At 43.5% G+C, this 22,687-nt stretch overlaps 1 protein-coding gene across 1 annotated transcript in view; it reads right to left on the bottom strand.

The window, feature by feature from the left end:
• Positions 1 to 16,895, bottom strand: part of LOC122549829 (serum paraoxonase/arylesterase 2-like) — a 63,365-nt gene extending 46,470 nt beyond the window's left edge. The window contains exon 1 of the mRNA XM_043689915.2: positions 16,754 to 16,895. Coding sequence (XP_043545850.1) covers positions 16,754 to 16,827 — 74 coding nt within the window. The 5' untranslated portion in view covers positions 16,828 to 16,895. The remainder of the gene's footprint in view (positions 1 to 16,753) is intronic.
• Between the last annotated feature and the right edge of the window lie 5,792 nt (positions 16,896 to 22,687).

Raw genomic sequence — 22,687 nt, 5'->3', positions numbered from 1 at the left:
CAGATGAGTTTGTAGAAAAATAAATCTAAGTAGATGGCAAACAGACAGGCCAAGGATTAAGTGATTAAAAAATGGCACAGTCCAAAATGCTCACACAATAGGATAAGTGGAGGCCTTAGCTGGATACAAACAACTCTGTGACAAATAAATGACATCTGGTTAAGATATTGCTGATCCAATTTGAAATCAAGTACATGTTGTGCTGCATTTTGGAAAGGCAAATCAGAGCAAGACTTATACACTTAATGGGAAGGTCCTGGGGAGTGTTGGTGAACAAAGAGAGTGCAGGTTCATAGCTCCTTGAAAGTGGAGTCACAGGAAAATAGGTTAGTGAAGAAGGCGTTTGGTATGGTTTCTTTTATTGGTCAGAACGTTGAGTATAGGAGTTGGGAGGTCATGTTGTGGTTGTACATGACATTGGTTAGAAATAAAAGTGCTACAGATGCTGGAATCTAAAATAGACAGGCAGGAGGCTAAAAGAACACAGCAAGTCAGGCAGCATCAGGAGGTGGAGAAGGCAATGTTTTGGATGTAACCCTTCTTTAGGGCTGGAGGTGGGTGTAAGGGGAGCTGCAGATAAAGGGGGTGGCGGGGGAAGGGTGGTGGTGGGGATAGGTGAAGACAGGCAGAGGGTACGACCTAGTTGGTCAGTGGGAGGACTTAATCCGGTTGGTGACAGGAAGCAGTGGAAGGGAGGGGGAGGGGCCGGGATGGGAGTTAGGGGATGGGAAAGGAGGTTATTTTAAATTGAGAAACTCAGTGTTGAGTGGTGAAGTGGTGTTCCTCCAATTTGCCTTATGGTTTGTTTCAGCAATGGAGGAGGCCAAGGACAGTCATGTCGGGACTGGGAGGTCCGGTCGGCCCCTATGGGCCCTACTGCAATGCTCAGTGAACCGTCCCTAAGTTTACGTTTGGTCTCCCTGATGTATAGAAGACCACATTGGGAGCACCTGATGCAGTAAACTAGATTGGAAGAGAGGCAGGTGAACCTCTGTCTCACCTAGAAGAACTGTTTGGGGCCCTGGATGGAGGTGAGGACATTGCTTAAGCCACTTTTAGAACATTGTGAGCAATTCTGGTCTCCTTCCTATCAGAAAGATGTTGTGAAATTTGAAAAGGTTCAGAAAAGATTTACAACGATGTTGCCAGGGTTGGAGGGTTTGAACTATAAGGAGAGCCTGAACAGGCTGGGGCTGCTTTCGCTGGTGCATCAGAGGCTGAGGGGTGACCTTATAGAGGTTTATAAAAACATGAGGGGCACGGATAGGATAAATAGACAAATTCATTTCCCCTGGGGTGAGGAGTCCAGAACTACAGGGCATGGATTTTGGGTGAGAGGGGAAAAATTTAAAAAGGGACCTAAGGGACAACCTTTTCACACAGAGGGTGGTATGTGTATGGAATGAGCTGCCAGAGGAAGTGGTGGAGGCCAGTACAATTAAAACATTTAAAAGGCATCTAGATGGGTTTATGAATAGGAAGCGTTTAGAGGAATATGGGCCAAGTGCTGGCAAATGAGACTAGATTTATTTAGGACATATAGTTTGCATGGACTATTTGGACTGAAGGGTTTGCTTCCATGCTGTACATCTTTATGAGTCTATGTAAGATGTGATTCTTTGCCAGAGTTCAGCCTTAGAATGTTTAAGACTTGCTCTCCTGTATGCATATGGATAAATGATCATAATGTGTACCTCAAAATCCTGGTACTTTGTCACATTGAACAATAATAGTATCTCACATAGTCAGCATGATCTTGCATCACATCCCTCAGACAGCTGTATTCAAGTGAGTGCTGCCCTACCTGCTGTGCTTTTCCAGCACATACTCTGCGAGACTACCATTGGATGTGGTGGTGATAATGGTTAAAGCACATCAGAAGGGAACAGACCTTATCCAATGAGGTAACCAATGGGCAGAAGAGGCAGCTAAGGGCAAAACCACAACAGGCCATGAGCAGCAGATAGCAGCTGTAGCAACCAGTCTGGAGGAGAAGATGGGCAATGTACACAAGAATATAGAAGAGGAGAAGGGGAGTGAGAGAAACAGAGTGGTAAAAAAACTGATGACCTCTGGCAGAATGATAAAAGAGTGGTAGCATCACATTTCATTTAGCACAACCTTCTGAAAATACATTATCGAAATGTACATCATGGAAGGAAAGCCATAATGGGGAAGACGGACAGATGAGAGAAGGGTGGTGCTGGAAAAGCACAGGTCAGGCAGCATCCAAGGAGCAGGAGAGTCAACGTTTAGGGCATAAGCCCTTCATCAGGAATGTGAAGGGGGAAAGGGGGAATGAGACGTAAATAGGGAGATGGGGTGGGGCAGGGGGATGGTGGACAAGGTAGGTGGGAAGGCGATAGGTGGATCTCTTCATATCTCAAGTCTGTCCTGTCCCCCTTGCTCCAAGAAATCCCCACATACGGTCGGGACACCACTTTATGCCCTCCATCTCCTCCATGACTTTTGATTCCTGCTCCCAATACCTCATCTTCCAGTCCCTATACACGTCCATCCATGACCAAGGTCTATAAGCCCCCCATTGCTTCCTCTCCTGCCGACTCAACCAGCCCCCTCTCCACCAACACTCTTATTCATTTGGTGGAATTGGTCCTCATCCTCAACAACTACTCCTTTGAATCTTCCCACTTCCATCAGACCAGAGGGGTAGCCATGGACACCTGCATGTGCCCCAACTATGCCTGTCTCTTCATTGGATACATGGAACAGCCCATCTTCCGCAGTTACGCCAGCACATGCCCCACCTTTTCTTCCGCTACATTGATGACTGTATCGGCGCCACTCGTGCTCCCATGAGGGGTTTGAACAGTTCATCAACTTCACCAACACCTTCCACCCTGACCACAAGTTCACCTGGATCATCTTGGACACTTCCTTTCCTTTCCTGAACCTTTCCATCGCCTCTCCAGCGACCGAATCAAAATTGACATCTATTTCAAACCCACCAACTCCCACAAATGCCTGGACCACACCTCCTCCCACCTGCCTTCTACAAAAATGTGATCCCTTACTCCCAATTCCTCCGCCTCCACTGTATCTGCTCCCAAGAGGAACAATTCCACTCCAGGACATCCCAGATGGCCTCCTATTTCAAGGACTACAATTTCCCCTTCCATGTGATCAACAAAGCCCTCCAGCGCATTTCCTTCACTTCCTGCACCTCTGCCCTTGAACCCACCCCTCCAACCGCAACAAGGATAGCACTACCCTGGTCCCATCCTCCACCCCACTAATCTCTGGATATAGCGCATTAAACTCCACCATTTCCGCCACCTACAATTAGATGCCACCATCAGAGATAAATTTCTCTCCCCAACCCTATGTGCATTCCACAGAGACCATTCCCCTCTGTGACTCCCTTGTTAGGTCCACGTCCCTCCCACCGACCCACCCGCCACCTTCCCATGCTGCTGCACGAGATGTAAAATCTGTCCCCCCTCACCTCTGCCCAAGGCCCCAAAAGATCTTTTCACAGCCAGCAGAAACTTTCCTGCACATCCATCCACCTCATCTACTAGTGTCCATTGATCTTGATGTGGTCTCCTCTACATCGGGGGAGGCAGAACGCCAACTCACAGAGCGTTTCAGGGAACATCTCCATGACATACACACCGCCTTGTGGCTGACACTTCAACTCTCCCTCTCACCCCCCCAAGCACATTCAAGTCCTGGACTACCTCCACCGCCGAACCAAAGCCACCCACCAACTGCAGGAAGAATGCCTCATTTTCCATCTTGGGACCCTTCAATCACACGGCATCAACGTCGACTTCAGTAGTTCTGAAATCTGTCCTCCTCCCACCTCATCCCAGATCTCATCCTCCAACTCAGCACCACTCTCCTGACCTGTCCTATCTGTCCATTTTCCTTCCCACCTATCTGCTCCACCTGCATCCTATCACAATTACCACCCACCTGCATCCTCCAATTGTCTTCCCAGCTACCTTTCCCTCTGACCCCCCCACATTCCTGATGAAGGCCTTATGCCCAAAACGCAACTCTCCTGCTCCTTGGATGCTGCCTGACCTGCTGTGCTTTTCCAGCACCATCCTTTTCAACTCTGGCTCTCCAGCCTCTGCAGTCCTCACTTTCTCCCAGAAGATGGTCAGATGCCAGTGGTAGCCAGGAATATAAAGAAGAATAGGGTAAATAGACAATGTCTTTTCTCTGGGGTGGAGGAGTCCAGAACTAGAGGGTGTAAGTTTAGGGTGAGAGGGGAAAAATTTAAGAGGGACCTAAAGGACAACTTTTTCACACAGAGAGTGATGCATGTATGGCATGCCAGAGGAAGTGGAGGAGGCTAGTACAATTGCAACATTTAAAAGGCATCTGGATGGATATATTAATAGGAAGGGTTTGGAGGGATATGGGCCAGGGGAATGCGAAAGGGGACTAGATTAATTTCAGATATCTGGTCGGCATGGACAAGTTGGACTAAAGCATCTGTTTCCACACTGTACATCTCTATGGCTCTATAACACTGTCAGTGATGCATGGTATATGCCCAGCATAACTTGAGAAGACAAGTCCATGATGTGTCAAAATGTACATGTCACACCAGACTTGAGCAATAATAGGACAGCAGTAACAAATAGACTGCATGAGATCCCACCCTCTAGTTTGGGAAAAAATCTATTGTTTGTTCATTATTGACTAATTCACGAAGCCTACCTCATAGGAGATAATTCAGCTACAATTGTTTCATGTGTAATGGTAGAAGAGGTGATGCCCACATGGGGAATACCACTGCTAGGGAAAAGACACCTATCATTCACCCTATCTATACCCCTCATGATTTTGCAAACTCTATAAGGTCACCTCTCAACCCCCTACATTCCAGTGGAAAATACTCCCAGGCTATCCAGCCTTCCTTTATGACTTAAATCTTCCATGACTGGCAACATCTTAGTAAATCCTTTCTGAACTATCTCTACAGTAATAATAGCCTTCCTGTAACTGGGCAACCAGAACTGGGGACAATATTCCCGAAGAGGCCTTACCAATGTCTTGAACAACCTCAATATGGCTTCACAATTCCAATATTCAAAGGACAGAGCAATTAAGGCAAGCGTGCTTTTTAATCACCATGTGATGCAAACATGAACCCTTCAGTCCCTCTGTCCTAAAACAATATCCAACGCCCTAACATTAATTATGTAAGCCTTACTCTTGTTTGTTGTACCAAAATGCAATATCTCGCATTTATCCAGATTGAACACCATCTGCCACTTTTCAGCCCATTGACCCATTTGATCAAGATCCCTTTATAATCTCAGCAAACCTTCTTCACTGTCTACAATGCCACCAATTTTGGTGTAAACCGCAAACTTATTAACCATGCCTTCTGTATTTGTATTCAAACCATTTATATAAATGACAAACAAAAGAGGGCCCAGAACCAATTGGAACACTGTTAGTCACAGGCCTCCAGCCCGAAAACAAGCCCTCCACCATTACATCATTTTACACAGGGGGCTCAGCCACAAATTAGATTGGTCTGCTGTCACCAAATCAATAGGTTCAGAGTTTGTGTTCTCAATCTAAGAAAATTCTGGAAAATGATCCCAGACAGATAACTCAGTGCGGGTCATGACCCGACATTAGGAATTTAAAGCATGGCCATTGCTCTAGGGATTCATGCATGAACCGGACTGATTGATTAATGTGTCCAAAAATATCTCAAATGGAGCAGGCAGGAATGATGTCTGCAACATTTATGGTTCACAGATACTCAGGCAGACATGGGAAAGCTGAAGACAAATATGTGGATGACAAATGCACATTTGTTTAACTTGTCATGGCACAGACAGCATGACTTGACTAGCTGCTAGCTCAGGGGTTTAGCATGTGTACATGTATAAATGAAGTGTGTTATAATTAATCATTTTAATCATCATTGTTATGGCAATCCTAATTATGGTAGTATGATGACATTACATAAAGGAGTCTAGATGAGAATGGTGCTGGAAAAGCACAGCAGATCAGGCAGCATCTAAGGAGCAGGAAATTGATGTTTCAGGCAAAAGCCCTTCGTCAGGAATTACCTAAAGGAGACAATATTGAGATAATGGAAGGTGGGAAGAAGCATCTAAGGTCTCTTACCACCAAATGTTGTAGAGAGAGAAGGTAATAGAGTAAGCAACCACTTTAAATAGATGCAGTTTCGATACCTCTTTGGTAATATATCTACATCTGATACAAGAGAAAGAAGAAGCAAAGCTGCAGGTTTAATGCAATAGCCAATGGCACAATGAGTCAGATTGGTTGTCAGAAACTAACTTACGCTGTGCATCTGTGTACAGAGAGATGTGGAGTTCACGTGTCACAAAAACATGTTCAATGTGGGATTGATTGATCCTGTCCTAAAACCGGCTATGCAGTGTGTTTATACCCAAAAGTTAGAGTCTAGGGTGGAAAAGGCAGAACAGATGGAAATCCACAGGGGAGAAATCATTAACATACAGGCAGAGGAAGACATTAAGAAAAATCTTACATAGTATCTGAGCCAGTTTGTTTAAGTAATCGCACTATTCCCTGAACACCTTACAGCTATTAGAGAGGAGACCCAGTGAGTATATAGAATATACAACTTGTTGTAACAACTAATTCAGGCATTGATTGATGATATTGAACAAACAGATACCATTATTTAGTGGTAGAACATTTGGAATAAGGTATTTATTTTTTAAGATGAATTAGAATCATCTCCCATTTTTTCTTTATTGTGCAGTAGGTACTGGCTCTATATTTATCTACTGCAGCAGAAGGACAAAAGAGATGGTGAGGAGAGTTGTATTTGGAGAATGCAGGACCAAAACACATGAGTCTCGGCCAACCTGAACCAATGATACAGCTAAATACCTTTCTAGCCCTAATCTCAATACTTAACCAGTATCTATGAACAGCAGACCATAAGCAGAAAGAGAGATATACAATGAAGTAGGCTATCTTGAGCCAGGCCAATGGCCAAATTATTGGAGGAGTTGGAAAGGTTAAATACAGAATCAGTGAGAAGTATGTGTAGTGAAATAAATCAAACTAACTGGCAAAAAGCCAAGCCAGAGAGTGAGGGATGGAAATAGACACTGTCCAGACTGCACAGTCAGCAAGATAAAAGGTGGAAACAAACACTACTTGAGATATGTACTGTAGGAATTAAGTATTAAAATTAGCTTGTAAATTGATCAGATTAGAAATTGATGTAAGGTGTATAGAAACAAGAACCTGTGGAGTTTTGCCAGAGTTCAGCCTTAGATTGTTGAAAACTAAAACAAAAACAGAAATTGCTGGAAAGGCTTAGCAAGTCTAGCAGCATCAGTGGCAAGAAATCAGAGGTAATGTTTCAGTGACCCTTCTTCAGAACTCCAGAATGTTGAAAACTAACTCTCCTGGTGTATACATGAGTAAACAAATCATTACCTATACCAAACTTTTCAAATTATTGATTAAATTTGATAAAACACTAGGAAAGGAAAATTACTGAAAGAACATGGGTTCATTTCTCAGGGAAATGCTTTAAGTCAGAGTCAACCTGTCTTGTTTAAAATTTAACATAGGTGAACAGCTGACTTTCAGTCATCACCTAACCACTGTACACTCCCTGGCTCCAATGCCTCTAACCAGTCAGTAATTCCTCTCATTTTATATCAATGTTGGTTTAGCTTTTCCATTATGAGAAAGTGAGAAGTGCAGATGCTGGAGATCAAAATCGAAGAGTGTAGTGCTGGAAAAGCGCAGCAGGTAAGGTCGCATCCGAGAAGCAGGAGAATCAACTTTCTTTGCATAAGCTTGTCATCAGGAATGAGGGGGTGGCCCAAGAGGGCTGAGACAAAAGTGGGAGGTAGGTGGGGCTGTGGGGGGAGGTAGCTGGGAATGTAATAGGTAGATGAAGGTGATAGGTCAGAGAGGAGGGTGGAGCGGATAGATGGGAAGTAAGATGGACAGGTAGGACAGTTCAAGAGGTTGGTGCTGATTTGAAAAGTTGAACCTGGGATTAGGTGGGGTGCGGGGAAATGAGGAATCCACGTTGATCCCACATAGTTGGAGAGTCCCAAGGCAGAAGATGAGGCGTTCTTCAGGCGTCAGGTGGATTGGATTTGGCGGTGGAGAAGGCCTAAGACTCCCATGTCCTTAGCAGAGTGGGAGGGAGAGTTGAAGTGTTCGGCCACTCTCCTCTCTGATCTATCACCTTTATCCCCACCTTCATCTATTACATTCCCTCCAGCCCCACCCCCTCCCATTTATCTCTCAGCCCTTTTGGGCTACCCCTACATTCCTGATGAAGAGCTTATGCTTAAAACAGCGACTCTCCTGCTTGTTGGCTGCTGCCTGACCAGCTGTGCTTTTCCAGCACCACACTCTTCAACTCTTAGCTTTTCCATTGGTTTGTGAATAATACTGAAAAAAGTCACATTGTCAAACCTTTTGTCTTGTGTCAACAAACAACATGGAGAAAGTGAGGACTGCAGATGCTGGAGATCAGAGCTGAGAAATGTGTTGCTGGAAAAGCGCAGCAGGTCAGGCAGCATCCAAGGAGCAGGAGAATCGACGTTTCGGGCATAAGCCCTTCTTCAGGAAAGAGGAGGGTGTGCCAAGTAGGCTAAGATAAAAGGTAGGGAGGAGGGTCTTGGGGAGGGGCATTGGGAATGCGATAGGTGGAAGGAGGTTAAAGTGAGGGTCATACGCCGGAGAGGGGGTGGGGCGGAGAGGTCGGGAAGAAGATTGCAGGTCAAGAAGGCGGTGCTGAGTCCGAGGGTTGGGACTGAGATAAGGTGGGGGGAGGGGAAATGAGGAAACTGGAGAAATCTGCATTCATCCCTTGTGGTTGGAGGGTTCCTAGGCGGAAGATGAGGCGCTCTTCCTCCAGGCGTTGTGTTGCCATGGTCTGGTGATAGAGGAGGCCAAGGACCTGCATTTCCTTGGTGGAGTGGGAGGGGGAGTTAAAGAGTTCAGCCACAGGGCGGTTGGGTTGGTTGGTGCGGGGGTCCCAGAGGTGTTCTCTGAAATGTTCCGCAAGCAGGCGGCCTGTCTCCCCAATGTAGAGGAGGCCACATCGGGTGCAGTGGATACAGTAAATGACGTGTGTGGAGTGGCAGGTGAATTTGTGACGGATATGGAAGGATCCCTTGGGGCCTTGGAGGGAAGTGGGGCGGGAGGTGTGGGCGCAAGTTTTGCATTTCTTGCGGTTGCAGGGGAAGGTGCCGGGAGTGGAGGTTGGGTTAGTGGGGGGTGTGGACCTGACGAGGGGGTCGCGGAGGGAGTGGGCTTTCCAGAATGCTGATAGGGGAGGGGAGGGAAATATATCCTTGGTGGTGGGGTCTGTTTGGAGGTGGTGGAAATGACGAAGGATGATACGCTGTACATGGAGGTTGGTGGGGTGGTAGGTGAGGACCAGTGGGGTTCTGTCCTCGTGGCGATTGGAGGGGCGGGGTTCAAGAGCGGAGGAGCGGGAAGTGGAGGAGATGCGATGGAGAGCATCGTCAACCACGTCTGAGGGGAAATTGTGGTCTTTGAAGAAGGAGGCCATCTGGGTTGTTCGGTATTGGAACAGATCCTCCTGGGAGCAGATGCGGCGGAGGCGAAGGAATTGGGAATATGGGATGGCATTTTTACAGGGGGTAGGGTGGGAGGAGGTGTAATCTAGGTAGCTGTGGGAGTCAGTCAGTTTATAGTAAATATCCATGTTGATTCGGTCACCCGAGATAGAAATGGAGAGATCCAGGAAGGTGAGGGAAGGGTCTGAGAAGGTCCAGTTAAATTTGAGGTTGGGATGGAAGGTGTTAGTAAAGTGGATGAACTGTTCAACCTCCATGTGGGAGCACGAGGCAGCGCCGATACAGTCATCGATGTAGCGGAGGAAAAGGTGGGGGGTGGGGCCAGTGTAGTTGCGGAAGATGGACTGTTACACATATCCTACGAAGAGGCAGGCATAGCTGGGGCCCATGGCTGCTCCTTTGGTTTGGTGGAAGTGGGAGGATTGGAAAGAGAAGTTGTTCAGAGTGAGGACCGGTTCAGTCAGTCAAAGGAGGGTGTCAGTGGAAGGGTACTGGTTGGTACGGCTGGAAAGGAAGAAGCGGAGGGCATTGAGGCCTTGATGGAGGTGTATGGGGACTGGATGGAGGTGTATTGGGACTGGATGTCCATGGTGAAGATAAGGCATTGGGGGACAGGGAAGCGAAAATCATGGAGGAGGTGGATGGCATGGGTGGTGTCCTGAACGTAGGTGTGGAATTCTTGGACTAAGGGGGACAGGACCATGTCGAGGTATGCAGAGATGAGTTCGATGGGGCAGGAGCAGGCTGAGACAATGGGTTGGCAGGGGCAGTCAGGTTTGCGGATTTTGGGCAGGAGATAGAAACGGGCAGTGCAGGATTGTGGGACTATGAGGTTGGAGGGGGTGGACGGGAGATCCCCTGAGGTGATGAGGTTATGGATGGTCTGGGAGATGATGGTTTGGTGGTGAGGTGGGATCATGGTCAAGGAGGCAGTAGGAGGAGGTGTCCACGAGCTGGCATTTAGCCTCAGTGGTGTAAGGATCGGTGCGCCAAACTACCACTGCATCTCCCTTGTCTACCGGTTTGATGGTGAGGTTGGGGTTGGAGCGGAGGGAGTAGAGGTGCTGCACATTCCGAGGGTGAGAGGTTGGAGTGGGTAAGAGGGGTGGTCAGGTTGAGGCGGTTAATGTCACAGCGGCAGTTGGCTATGAAGAGATCGAGGGCCAGTAAGAGGCCAGCACGGGGTGTCCAGGTGGATGGGGTGTGTTGGTGGTGGGAGAAGGGGTCATCAGAGGGTGGGCGAGAATCCTGGTGGAAGAAATAGGCGCGGAGGCGAAGGCAGCGGAAGAATTATTTGATGTCTCGCCGCGTGTTGAAATATGGCAGGGCTGGGAGCTAGGACCTGGTGTGGGGCTGGAGCTGGGAGTGGGGGCGGGGTTAGGCGTGATGACGGAGTTAGGCTTTGGAGCGGACTTGGGCCCTGCCGTATTTTCACCATCCCTCCAGACTTCCCCCTCTGAGGATGAAAGATCAGTCCTCAGCAGAGGCCTCATCTTCATCCCCCTACGTTCCCGGATTAATGAGTTCAACATGCGGCGAGTTCAACCCTCTGACGATCCCTTCTCCCGCCTCCAACATCCTTCCACCTATCGCATTCCCAACGCCCCTCCCCCAAGACCCTCCTCCCTACCTTTTATCTTAGCCTGCTTGGCACACCTTCCTCATTCCTGAAGAAGGGCTTATGCCTGATTTTCCTGCTCCTTGGATGCTGCCTGACCTGCTGCGCTTTTCCAGCAACACATTTTTCAGCTCAACCAACAATATTTCTGCTTGTTGAAAATTGTACTGATGATAGCAAGATAATAAGCTTCAAAAAGAAATGTGTATTGTTTTTAGCAATACTCAAGTTCTGTACTACCAAATCACCATAAGTAAACCCTCGAGATTAAGAATGAATTTGGATGGATTCTGGGAAAACATAAATGTGTACTTAATTTGCTGATGAAGTACATTTTTGGTTACATTACAAAGTTCTTTAGTTTGGTCACTTACAAAATAGTGTCCAGTCAATGTTGAATTTAATCTGTTTGTTACAGTAACTATCTCAAAACATTAATATTTGTTGTGTCATCCATTCACCAATGTGCTGCATAGGCAGAATACAAAATTGGTTGAGTGATAGAAGACAGTAATGGTCAATGGATAATTTTCAGAGTGGACCAAACTTTATGTTTGGTATTAGGACTTTTGCTTTTCCTGATATATATTATGATCTAAATCATGGTGTGCCGGGAGCAATTTCCAAGTTTGCAGATGACACTAAACTTGGAAGAATTGTAAACTGTGAGGATAGTGCAAAACTTCAAAAAGACAGTAACAAGTTGGTAGTGTGGGCTGATAGGCGGCAAGTGAGTTTCAACACAGAGAAGTGTGATGTGACACTTGTACAGACACTTGTTAGACTTCAACTGGCGTATTGCATGTAGTTGTGGGTACAACATTATAGGCAAGATGTGAATACATTGGAGAGAATGCAGAAGTGACTTACTGAATTAGTTCTAGAAATGAGAAACTTCAATTATGAAGATCGATTGAAGAATTTGGAACAGCTCTCCTTGGACAGGCAATCTGATTGGGGTTTTAAAAATCAGGAGCAGGCTGGATAGGGTAGAGAGGGTGAAGCTCTTTCTGCTTTCAAAGGAAACAAGAAAGAGAGTGCATAAATTTAAAGTCATGTGCAAATGAAGCAAGGGTGAAGTGAGAAAAAGAACATTTTCACACAGTGAGTAATCAGGAATGCATTATCTGGAATTATGATGGAAGGAGTTTCAATTGAGACATTCAAGAGGGCATCCGTTTTTTTTTGGATAGTAATGATGTGCAGTGATATGGGGAAAAGTGGGAGATTGACTCTCTGCAATAGAACCAGACTAGAGAATGGAAACAGTGCAAGTGTGATGGGCCAAATGGCCTCTCTCTGCAATACAATAACTCTGTGGCTCTGTGATTCTGTGAACTAGAAGCTCAAGTTTACTTTTTTTAAAAAGTATTTGTTTCTGTACATGGCGTAACAGTCAAACATTACAGTTACTTCAAAGTTCAATGACTATTTCAAAGTCTAAATTTTGGATCAAATAAACCAGATTCCATTGGTACGCCTTTTCCCAGTAGAATGCCTTTCAATCCAGCTGCCATGTAAAACAGTGCATGTGACAGCATGGGTAATTTCAGTATATTATCTTGAACATCAGTTATAATCACTACATCATATCATTACTTCAACAGATAGCAGGCATAAAAATGTTACTACATTTACAAGCGGAAGGTATTAAATTTGGGCAAAGTCCTAAAGTTTATGAATTCACCTCACACATGAATAATATTAGGACAGACAATATTATTTAATCGATACTGGTCAGGTGGAGCCAGTGGAGATTAAGATATTTAATGTTAGCGCTTGTCCTTTAAATGACACTAGCTATTTTGATATTTATTTATTCAAACAGGATAATTACTCAGTTCGTTAATGTCTCCTAGTTTTAATACAGCACCTGGTTTTAAAAACATTTAGCTTCCTATGACTCCAAAACTGCTTCGTATACCTGCTCTCCATATTTTGTTTAAACACCCAATGCTATTTAGGAACTTAATAATTTTTTAAAACAATTTCACACTCAAATGTTAACCCCGCTTCTCTCCACAAAATTGCCCAACCTCCCACATGCCAATAATTTCATGTATATTACTGTGCAAAATATTCAAGTTGTTATAGATATTTCTTCAGCTTAATTAGGAACCATGGGGCAGCATCATCAAAATTGCATTAAACCACAATTTGTGAACTATTACTTCAGTAAATACCAAACATTCCAACCAAGCCCTTGACCATCAATATAGGACACCAACCCTAGTTCAATGAGGATGATAGGAAAGGATGCCAAGTGCACCAGACATAACTAAAAATAAGGTGCCAATCGGGTGAAATTACAAATAAAACTACATGCATCCTAAACACCAGAAGCAGTAGTGATAGACCAAGCTAAACAATCCTAAAACCAATAGTTCAGATCAACTCTCCTTCTCTCTCCACAGATGTTGCCAGATGGGAGTTTCTTCAAATACACTTTTTTTATTTTAAATTTCCAGCATCCACAGTACTTTGCTTTTACTGGATCAGATCAAGTTAAATAGTGCTACCACATCTCGTTTTGAATGGTGCTACACAGTCAATCAAATTGGTTGACTTGACTCCAGAAATATCACCATCCTAAATGGCTGAGGAAACCAAAACATCAGAGTTAATATTTCAGACTTGTTTCTTTCATTCAGCTTCAGCCAGAAGTGGCACCTGCATGATGCACCTTGATCTCCAGAAGTCCACACCATCACAGAGGCCAGACTTTGGCTGCACCTCAAACCCCAAGTACAGTGATAATGCTAAGAGAAAATGAGGACTGCAGATGCTGGAGATCAGAGTCAAAATGTGTGGCGCTGGTAAATCAATGCTGGTCAGGCAGCATCCGAGGAACAGGAGAGTTGACATTTCCAGCATAAGCTCTTCAGAAGATCTGATGGCTCACCGTTGATTTCACACAAGTGAGCAAAGGTCCTGGTTAGGAGATTTAAATCAATTGCTAGAAACTACCATCAAACTGAAACAACTTGTGCCTGCATATACCAAGAACTGGGCAACTTTAAGGTGTGGGCTACTCAGTGACAAGCTACACACATGTCAGACAGTGAACATTTTTAACAAGGTTTTGTTCCAACAAGACTTAAGGAGTTCTACAAGATACAAGACAAAGCAGATCACCTATTCTAAATCCCATCTGGAAATATCTTAAACGTTTTCTCCCTCTATCAGAGTGGTAGTAGTAGATACCTTCCATGAGAAACACTGAGTCTCCTTTAACAAGTCCTTCCAAACCTGCACCACCCATAAGGGCAAGAGCACAGATCCATAGAAACTCCATAATCTGCAAGTTCTCCTCTAACACACTGACCATCCTGACAGGGGGCTATATCGTCATTGCTTCATTGTGATTGGGTCAAAATATAGGACTCCTTTCTAACAGCCCTGTGGCTGTATCTTCATTTTGTGGGCTGTAGCAATTCAAAAAAGTGATACATCATTACCATCTTAAAGCAGATAACAATGGGGGAACAAATGGTAGCCTTGTTGGTGACAACATATTCTATGAAGGGGTTAAAAACTATTTCGAACTAAGTATGAATGCAGTTATTGTGACAATTTTAGCAATGCTTTCCAGTCACAACTATTCTCCCTGAAGGGATTAATACCTCCATTTCAGCTCCCAGTGACTCCTCTCTGAAGAGGCATGCTCAACTGTCTTCAGAGCCTCATAGGCTTCTGATGTTCTGCACCACTTACCACTGCTCAGGACTTCAAGCAGTCTGTCTGGATTCAGCAAGACCTGGACAATATCCAGGCTTGGACTAACATGTGGCAAATAACATGTACATCACCATGCAATTACCATCATCAACAAGAGCGAAAACCATCTCCCACAAACTTTCTATATAATCACCATCACTAAATTTCCTATCGTGTTGAGGTACTGGTGTTGGACTGGGGTTTACACCTCCCACTCTCTGTCACACTCACACATGTAAACACATAGTCTCACATTCTCTCCTACACACACACACTCTCCCTCTCTTTCCCCCTTGCATGCACACACACAGATGGGGTGAAATAGTGTGGAAACAGGCCCTTCGGCCTAACAAGTCCACACTAACCCTCCAAAGAGTAACCCACCCAGACCCATTCCCCTACTACTCTACGTTTACCCCAGACTAAAGCACCTAACTTACATATCCCTGAGCACTATGGGCAATTTAGCATGGCCAATTCACCCTAACCTGACATCCTTGGATTGTGGGAGGAAACTGGAGCTCCTGGAGAATGTGCAAACTCCTCACAGGCAGTCAGCTGCATGGGAATTGAACCCGGGTCCTTTGCACTGTGAGTCGACAGCGCTAACCACTGAGCTACCGTACATAGATTCTAATCTGTTCAAGAATCTGCAGGCAGTCAATCCATGTAATATTTTATAAATTGCTACTTTGAAAATAGAACCGTCTGGCTCAAGTTTAGGATACAGATAGACTCTAACTTTTAATGCATTGTCTGAACTCAGATGTCCCTTTTTTTCATAAAACTTTAAGTTATCTCGAGAATGTGACTTGAAATAAGTTCTAGGATTTACATATTAATTAATCAAAACCTACAACCCATTCTAAAAGATGAAAGACTTAACAGCAATCTAGCTTTGTTCAATATATCGTTTCAGTTGCATGATTGTGGTCTTTTGCTCTAAAGTCTGTGTTTTATGGTCCTGCTCCACAACTACCTGATGAAGGAGCAGCACTCACAAAACTATGTTCTGGGGATGTCAGTGTTGGACTGGGGTGTACAAAGTTAAAAATCACTTAACAACAGGTTATAGTCCAACAGGTTTAATTGAAAGCACTAGCTTTCGGAGAGCTGCTCCACAGCCAACCCATTAAGGAGCAAGCCAAGGCTTCCAATTAAACCTGTTGGACTATAACCTGGTGTTGTGTGATTTTTAAGTCACAAAACTAGTACTTCCAAACAAACCTGCCGGACTGGTGTTGTGTGAATTCCTTATTAACAGACTGTGAACGGAAGCAAAAAAAAAGCATAATTTTGAGAAATGATGCAATCAGGTCTGCTTCTCCCAAGCCTGGATCGGATTTTAAAACACTACACGCACTTTAAACTACTTCCCAGCCACGTCTCCTCGGTATTCCCACTCTGCACCATTACAACGCCAACTTTATTTTTTCAGCCTAAGTTATGTCCTACCAACATCCCCATTTCCGAGTCTGAGGCTCTGCTGGGGGAGGTGGGCTACAGCGCAGTGACTCACCTCGCCCTCACTAACGCTGAGACTTCGCAAACAGCCACAATTAACATGGGGATCCGAGCCAGTGCCATCCGTTCCGGAATGTTTCAAAGGACAATTCTCAGAGTAAGACAATACTCATGTCAGGGGTTAGTTTTTAAATTTGTGAAATATTTCGCTCCTATTTGAATATCCCTGGCTCCCTCCGCCAGCTGCAAACGGAGCTTTGCCTCCATCTTGAAACACAGCCAGGATTTGATAAACCAGGAATAAAACACAGTCAAAATCCCATTTATTTCCCATCCGCTCACTTTCGCCGGACTCTGAAAGGTTTTTAAAACTTACCACACGTCTAAAAGTGTGTACGCGACCACTGAGAGCAGAACCGCGAAAACTGCAAGTATTAGTAGCTTCCCCATTGCAAAGTCAGGTCTCTATGCACAAAACAGGGAACACGGAACTCCCACTGAACACAGTCAGAGTAAACCAATGAAATCTGCTGGCTGCCCTGGGTGGGAACTACCATCTGAATTTGCTGATAGCACGATTCTGAAGGGCAATGTATATATACGTGCTGTGGAAATGTTAGCAGCAATACTTGAAATCCTCACAAACATTGGTTAGTGCGAAGAATGTTCCCCATATTGGGGTAAGTTCAGAACTAGGGATCACAGCGAAAGAATAAGGGTCATGATTTGGAGATGCCGGTGTTGGACTGGGGTGTACAAAGCTAAAAATCACACACCAGGTTATAGTCCAACAGGTTTAATTGGAAGCACACTAGCTCTATCACCTGATGAAGGAGCGTCGCTCCGAAAGCTAGTGCTTCCAATTAAACCTGTTGGACTATAACCTGGTGCTGTGTGATTTTTAACTAAGACTAACGGGTACGCCATACAGGACTGAGATGAGGAAGACTTTCTTCACTCAGAGAGTTGTGAACCTGTGGAATTCCCTCCCACAGGAAGCTGTTGGGGCCACTTGATTAGATATATTCAAAAGGGAGCTGGAAGTGGCCTTTGCGGCTAAAGGAATCAAAGGTTGTTGGGATATTGATTGGGATACTGAAATTGCATGATCAGCTAGGATCATATTGAATGTTGATGTGTGCTCAAAGGGCCAAATGACCTACTCCTGCCCCTAGTTTCTATGTTTCTACACCACAATCCAACCCCTACTTGCATTCAACCATCTGATCATTTGCTGCAATGCCCATCTTCCTCATTCTGCAGTGTGGACTACCAGAGACATTTGTATCATAAATGAGTGATGTGCTGGAATACTGGAGGGTGGTTAATGTAGTGCCAATATTTAAGAAAGACCATAAGGAAAATCTATAGACCGAACCTAATGTCAGCGGAGGGATAGAGGGGATTTTGAGAGATCGGATCTATATGCATTTGGAAAAGCAATAACTGATTGAGATAGTCAGCTTTTGTGTCTCACAAATTTGATAAAGTTTTTTGAAGAGGCGACTGTAAAGGTAGCTGAGGGAAGAGTGGCAGCCATTGCCTACATAGACTTTAGCAAGGCCATTGACAAGGTACCACACAATAGACTGGTTGTTAAAGTTAGATCACATGGGATCCAGGGAGAGCCAGGCACTTGGGTCCAAAATTATCTTGATGGTAGGGGACAGAGGATGGTGGTAGAGACTTGTTCAGACTGGAGGCCTGTGACCAGCGGTGTACTGTAAGGCTTGGTGCTGAATCCACTATTGTTTATCATTTATATAAACAATTTAGATGAGAATGTAGGAGGCATAATGAGTAAGTTTATGAATAACATCAAAATTGATGGTTGTAAAGGACAGTGAAGAAGGTTATTTAAGAGTGCCACATCTTCTTGATCAGCTGGACTAGTAGGCCGAGGAATGGCAGATGGTCTTTAATTCAGATTGCTGGGATCTTTCAAGATCAGATGTTCTATCACCATTAAGGTCATTGGACACCACTTCATACCTAGGTTTACTGCTGATGTTACTAGATGGAGCCACTGAGAGAAGTTCCATCTTATTTCCAGTGACTTGTGTAAGTAGTGAGCTGCAAATATTATCTGTGGGCTCCTCAGCAGCTAAAGAAGGAGAACTTATTTCATCAACAAGAATCTGATTTTTGGCTTCTTGCACAATTAACACATGACGGTCACCCCATTATTCTCCCTCCTGCTGGAATGGCAAACCACACTATTCTTTTAATGAATCAGTTAGGATAATTAAATCATCAATCTGTCGAGTCATAACCTTAAATTATAAGTTTTTAAAGGCGTTTTGTTCCACCTGGAAGGTATAAAGATAAATCATAAATTGTTTTTCCTTAAAACTATATTCTCTTGCTTTTTGTTTTAAAACTGAACACTTTGCTGGACTGACCACACAATTGCCTCAATAATATGATGCCAGTTGACCACAATTTCTGGAAAAATCTGATCTGTAGTAACTAAGGAACAAAATCGTATGTCTTCCTCTTGGAATGCATGCTGTTTGCACTGCATAGACACTCCAGTCAAGCTAACATAAAGAAATCACAGGTATCTACACAGTGCATCTCAAACAAAGGAAAGCACTGAAACACATTCTGCATGAGATGGCAATTATTATCTCCTAAAGTACACTTGGCTAACACGCATCAAAAATCATCTTGTTAATGCAAGTGACTTAATCAGGAGCACTGCTCATGTAACTGAAACAGATGGTTTTAAATTTACAGTTTTGAGGTTTTTCCTTAGTTTGTTTTCTTTCCCAGAAAGAATCCTGAATTTCACCTGAAAATTGAAGTAATTTCCCACTGTACAATGATTTTATTGCTGCACTTTCAAGTTGTACCCAAGCTTTCACAAAAAATTAATTATAGTGGACCAGCAAGCTACAAAGCATCACTGGGTATTGAGTAATTGTACTCTACTTTTTCTGAACTAATGGCAATAATTTTGATCTTTAAGTAATTCATAATTGTAACTTCTTTTTCTTTTTTCTACTTTCTTCCTTGTCTATGTGTGTACGTGTTGTTAATTATCTCCCACGTTGAATGCTTGAATAAACCATCCTTTTGTTATAACCCTAGAGAACTAATTGTGAATCATTTAAAAAAGTGATTTGGAGGTGCCGGTGTTGGACTGGGGTGTACAAAGTTAAAAAAAATCACACAACATCAGTTTATTGTTCAACAGGTTTATTTGGAAGCACTAGCTTTCAGAGCGCTTTGAAAGCTAGTGCTTCCAAATAAACCTGTTGGACTATAACCTGGTGTTGGAAGATTTTTAAATTTAAAAGAGTGTTTGGGAGACCACACCACAGCCTGTTATGAAAGAGAAAAAACATTTTAAACAAATTCAAAACTGCCTCTTTAGCAGACAGGAAAGGAGAATAGCAAAAATAGTTAAATTCACCTCTCCCTCTTGTCCACAACACATACTAACAACAATTAGAACTGAATTTTAACTTACTCAAAGCTTATTCACTTCCAGGGTTTAAGTTTAAAATTATAGTAAAGCTAACATAAAGCCATTTCAAAATTATGCACTTGTTCCCTTCAGACTGAATACATTATACCAATGGTGTCATCATACCCCTTAGTAAGGAGAGCGTGAAAGAATTCTTTCACGTACTGTAATATCTGGTATTGCATATCTTTGCCTTTGGCTATCAAAATTAATGTAGCCATAAATATTATGTCTCTGGTCATGAGAAGTTCCGCGAATGACATCTCCAAATGGTTAATGGGTTGCACACAGCTGCATCAATAGATGACAAACTTTTCCAGTGCCAATGAAACCATTGACTGATTATACATAGTCTTGTCTGTGTCATCAAAGACCTTGGAATAGTAAGGAACAGAAAGATCTTAACTTGCTGATGTGTGACCAACATGCAGTTTTGCATTTGATATCCTGGTGGTTGTAACAATGTTTTCACACTGCATTATTCATCAGACCCTCTTCCTTTTCATCCAGATTTTCAAAAGAAAGACTGAGAACTGGACACAATGGCTGTCCTCAGTGCAAGACCATCGATTCTGTTATTAATCCACAGCCATGTGCTGAGAAGAGACAGAACCAAAACCATGGGCTAAACTTTTACTGGAAGATCCAGCGATAATTAAGTGACTACAGCTGGGGCTGCCATTTGATGAAGTGCAGTGATCCACTTCCAAGAGTTCCTGGCTAACAGTTCAGCAGTGATAGTGTTAGCCATGGCCAGTGCTGAGCCAGCAACTTCAGGAATATGGTGTTTTGATAGCTGGCAGTTCACAGGATGAATTTAACTTCTGACAAGGGTGGCAATTGCTACCAACATTGTCTCTGTGGACCATGGAGTGCCCATTACAGAAATCCTTTCCCCACCTAGAGCCCTTGAGGAGGCTGACAAATTTCACTGCTTGTACTCCATATTGATCATTTTCCGCCACTCCTATCACAGTTCCAACATGAGAAGGGTTCAATCTATTGAGCCATCTTTGGAGAAAAAATTTTGTAGTAAGGAAGATACACCCTTCTTAGCAAGATTTTCAAACTGGTCATTCAACCCTGGGTTAGAAAGTGTTTATGGGAAGAAGCTTGATTTAAGAATAAAACCTGCATGGTAATTGTAAAGTAGCGAAATCAGACTGTGCTATCAAGAAGAATAAATACATTGTGAAGCTAACAGAGACATTTGTGTAAATGTGACCTTGACAAGTTACACTGAATCAATGGGCCTCTTCAATAAACAATGCTTATCAAGAAAGTTAACTATTCAAACAACCAACTATTACTACAGAATTCATATGATGGAATTGATTTAGATAAACCTAAGCAGACAATCTTGTGGACTTGAAGTTTTAAATAAAATGTAACATTTTACTGGTTGTCACGATCTAAGATTATTGTCAATAGACTAGCAAGATCTCTGTGATGTAATATCCTGCTACCTTTGAAAAGAAAATATATAAACGAAGCTGTTGAGGTAACTTTGTTACTGTGGACAAGGATTCAAAAGGAGAACTGCGGTCCACAAAACGACAACCCAAATGGTTGTCAGAATGAGAGAGATACAGTCTTCAGGCTCTGGCTGTCTGGAGGTGATTACATAACAGTTATTCAGAAAATACAGGGACATCTTTAAGCATCCTTATTGCCAATCAAATCACAATACCTGATGAACAATCATTCAATGAATGTGTTCTTCACTATTAATTTAACTTCTGACAAAAAGTATTTTTTACAATTAATATAACTGCATTCATACAGTAGGAGACATCAAGAAGTAGAAGCATGCATCAGTACTCTTGTTGCACCTCCTGTGTATATTTGACTTACCAAATGATGGAACCAACAGACTGAACAATCGAATCTTCAGATGGCAGTAAATCAATGTAAAAACACAACAAATAATAACAATATAGCCTGTCCAGCCTGATTTACTATTCATCATAGACATAGCTGACCCTGAACTTCAATTCCACTTTTCTGCTCACTTTTTGTATCTTTTGATTCTGCATAAAGCCAAAATCTATCCATCCCAGCCTTAAATACAACAACGATGGAATATCCACAGCTATTTAGTGTTAGCTTATGACAAATTATTGATGACTTGGTAAAGATATAAGGATGGAAATGCAACAGCAACTTTTCCCAAATACATTTCCTTGTGCAACAATAGCTTTTTACTTGAGAAGTGTTGCTACATTCTCCCCTTCTTAGTTCTTTACTGAGTTATCAATCATTTGTCTTAAGCTTTATTATTGTGTTTCATTCTCATTTCCATCACCTTAGTCATCCAAAGAGTTCTAATTTGTGTGTATTACCTTTTCTCCTCATGTGAATGTGTTTGCACTGCAATTGAATTACAATAGACAATAGGTGCAGGAGTAGGCCATTCTGCCCTTCGAGCCTGCACCACCATTCAATATGATCATGGCTGATTATCCTTAATCAGTATCCTGTTCCTCCCTTATCTCCATAACCCTTGATTTCACAATCCTTGAGAGCTCTATCCAACTCTTTCTTAAATGAATCCAGAGACTGGGCCTCCACTGCCCTCTGAGGCAGAGCATTCCACACAGCCACCACTCTCTGGGTGAAGAAGTTTCTCCTCATCTCTGTCCTAAATGGTCTACCCCGTATTTTTAAGCTGTGTCCTCTGGTTCGGCACTCACCCATCAGCGGAAACATGTTTCCTGCCTCCAGAGTGTCCAATCCTTTAATAATCTTATATGTCTCAATCAGATCCCCTCTCAGTCTTTGCTACCTTCTCTTTGAAGGCATGTCTTTACTCCATCATCTTTTTGCCTACTAGAACCA

The sequence above is a fragment of the Chiloscyllium plagiosum genome, unplaced genomic scaffold (assembly GCF_037043375.1).
Source record: "Chiloscyllium plagiosum isolate Xiang-an unplaced genomic scaffold, Cpla_swu_hap1 HiC_scaffold_5, whole genome shotgun sequence".
Classification (NCBI taxonomy): domain Eukaryota; kingdom Metazoa; phylum Chordata; class Chondrichthyes; order Orectolobiformes; family Hemiscylliidae; genus Chiloscyllium; species Chiloscyllium plagiosum.
This window is presented reverse-complemented; position numbering and strand designations above follow the sequence as displayed.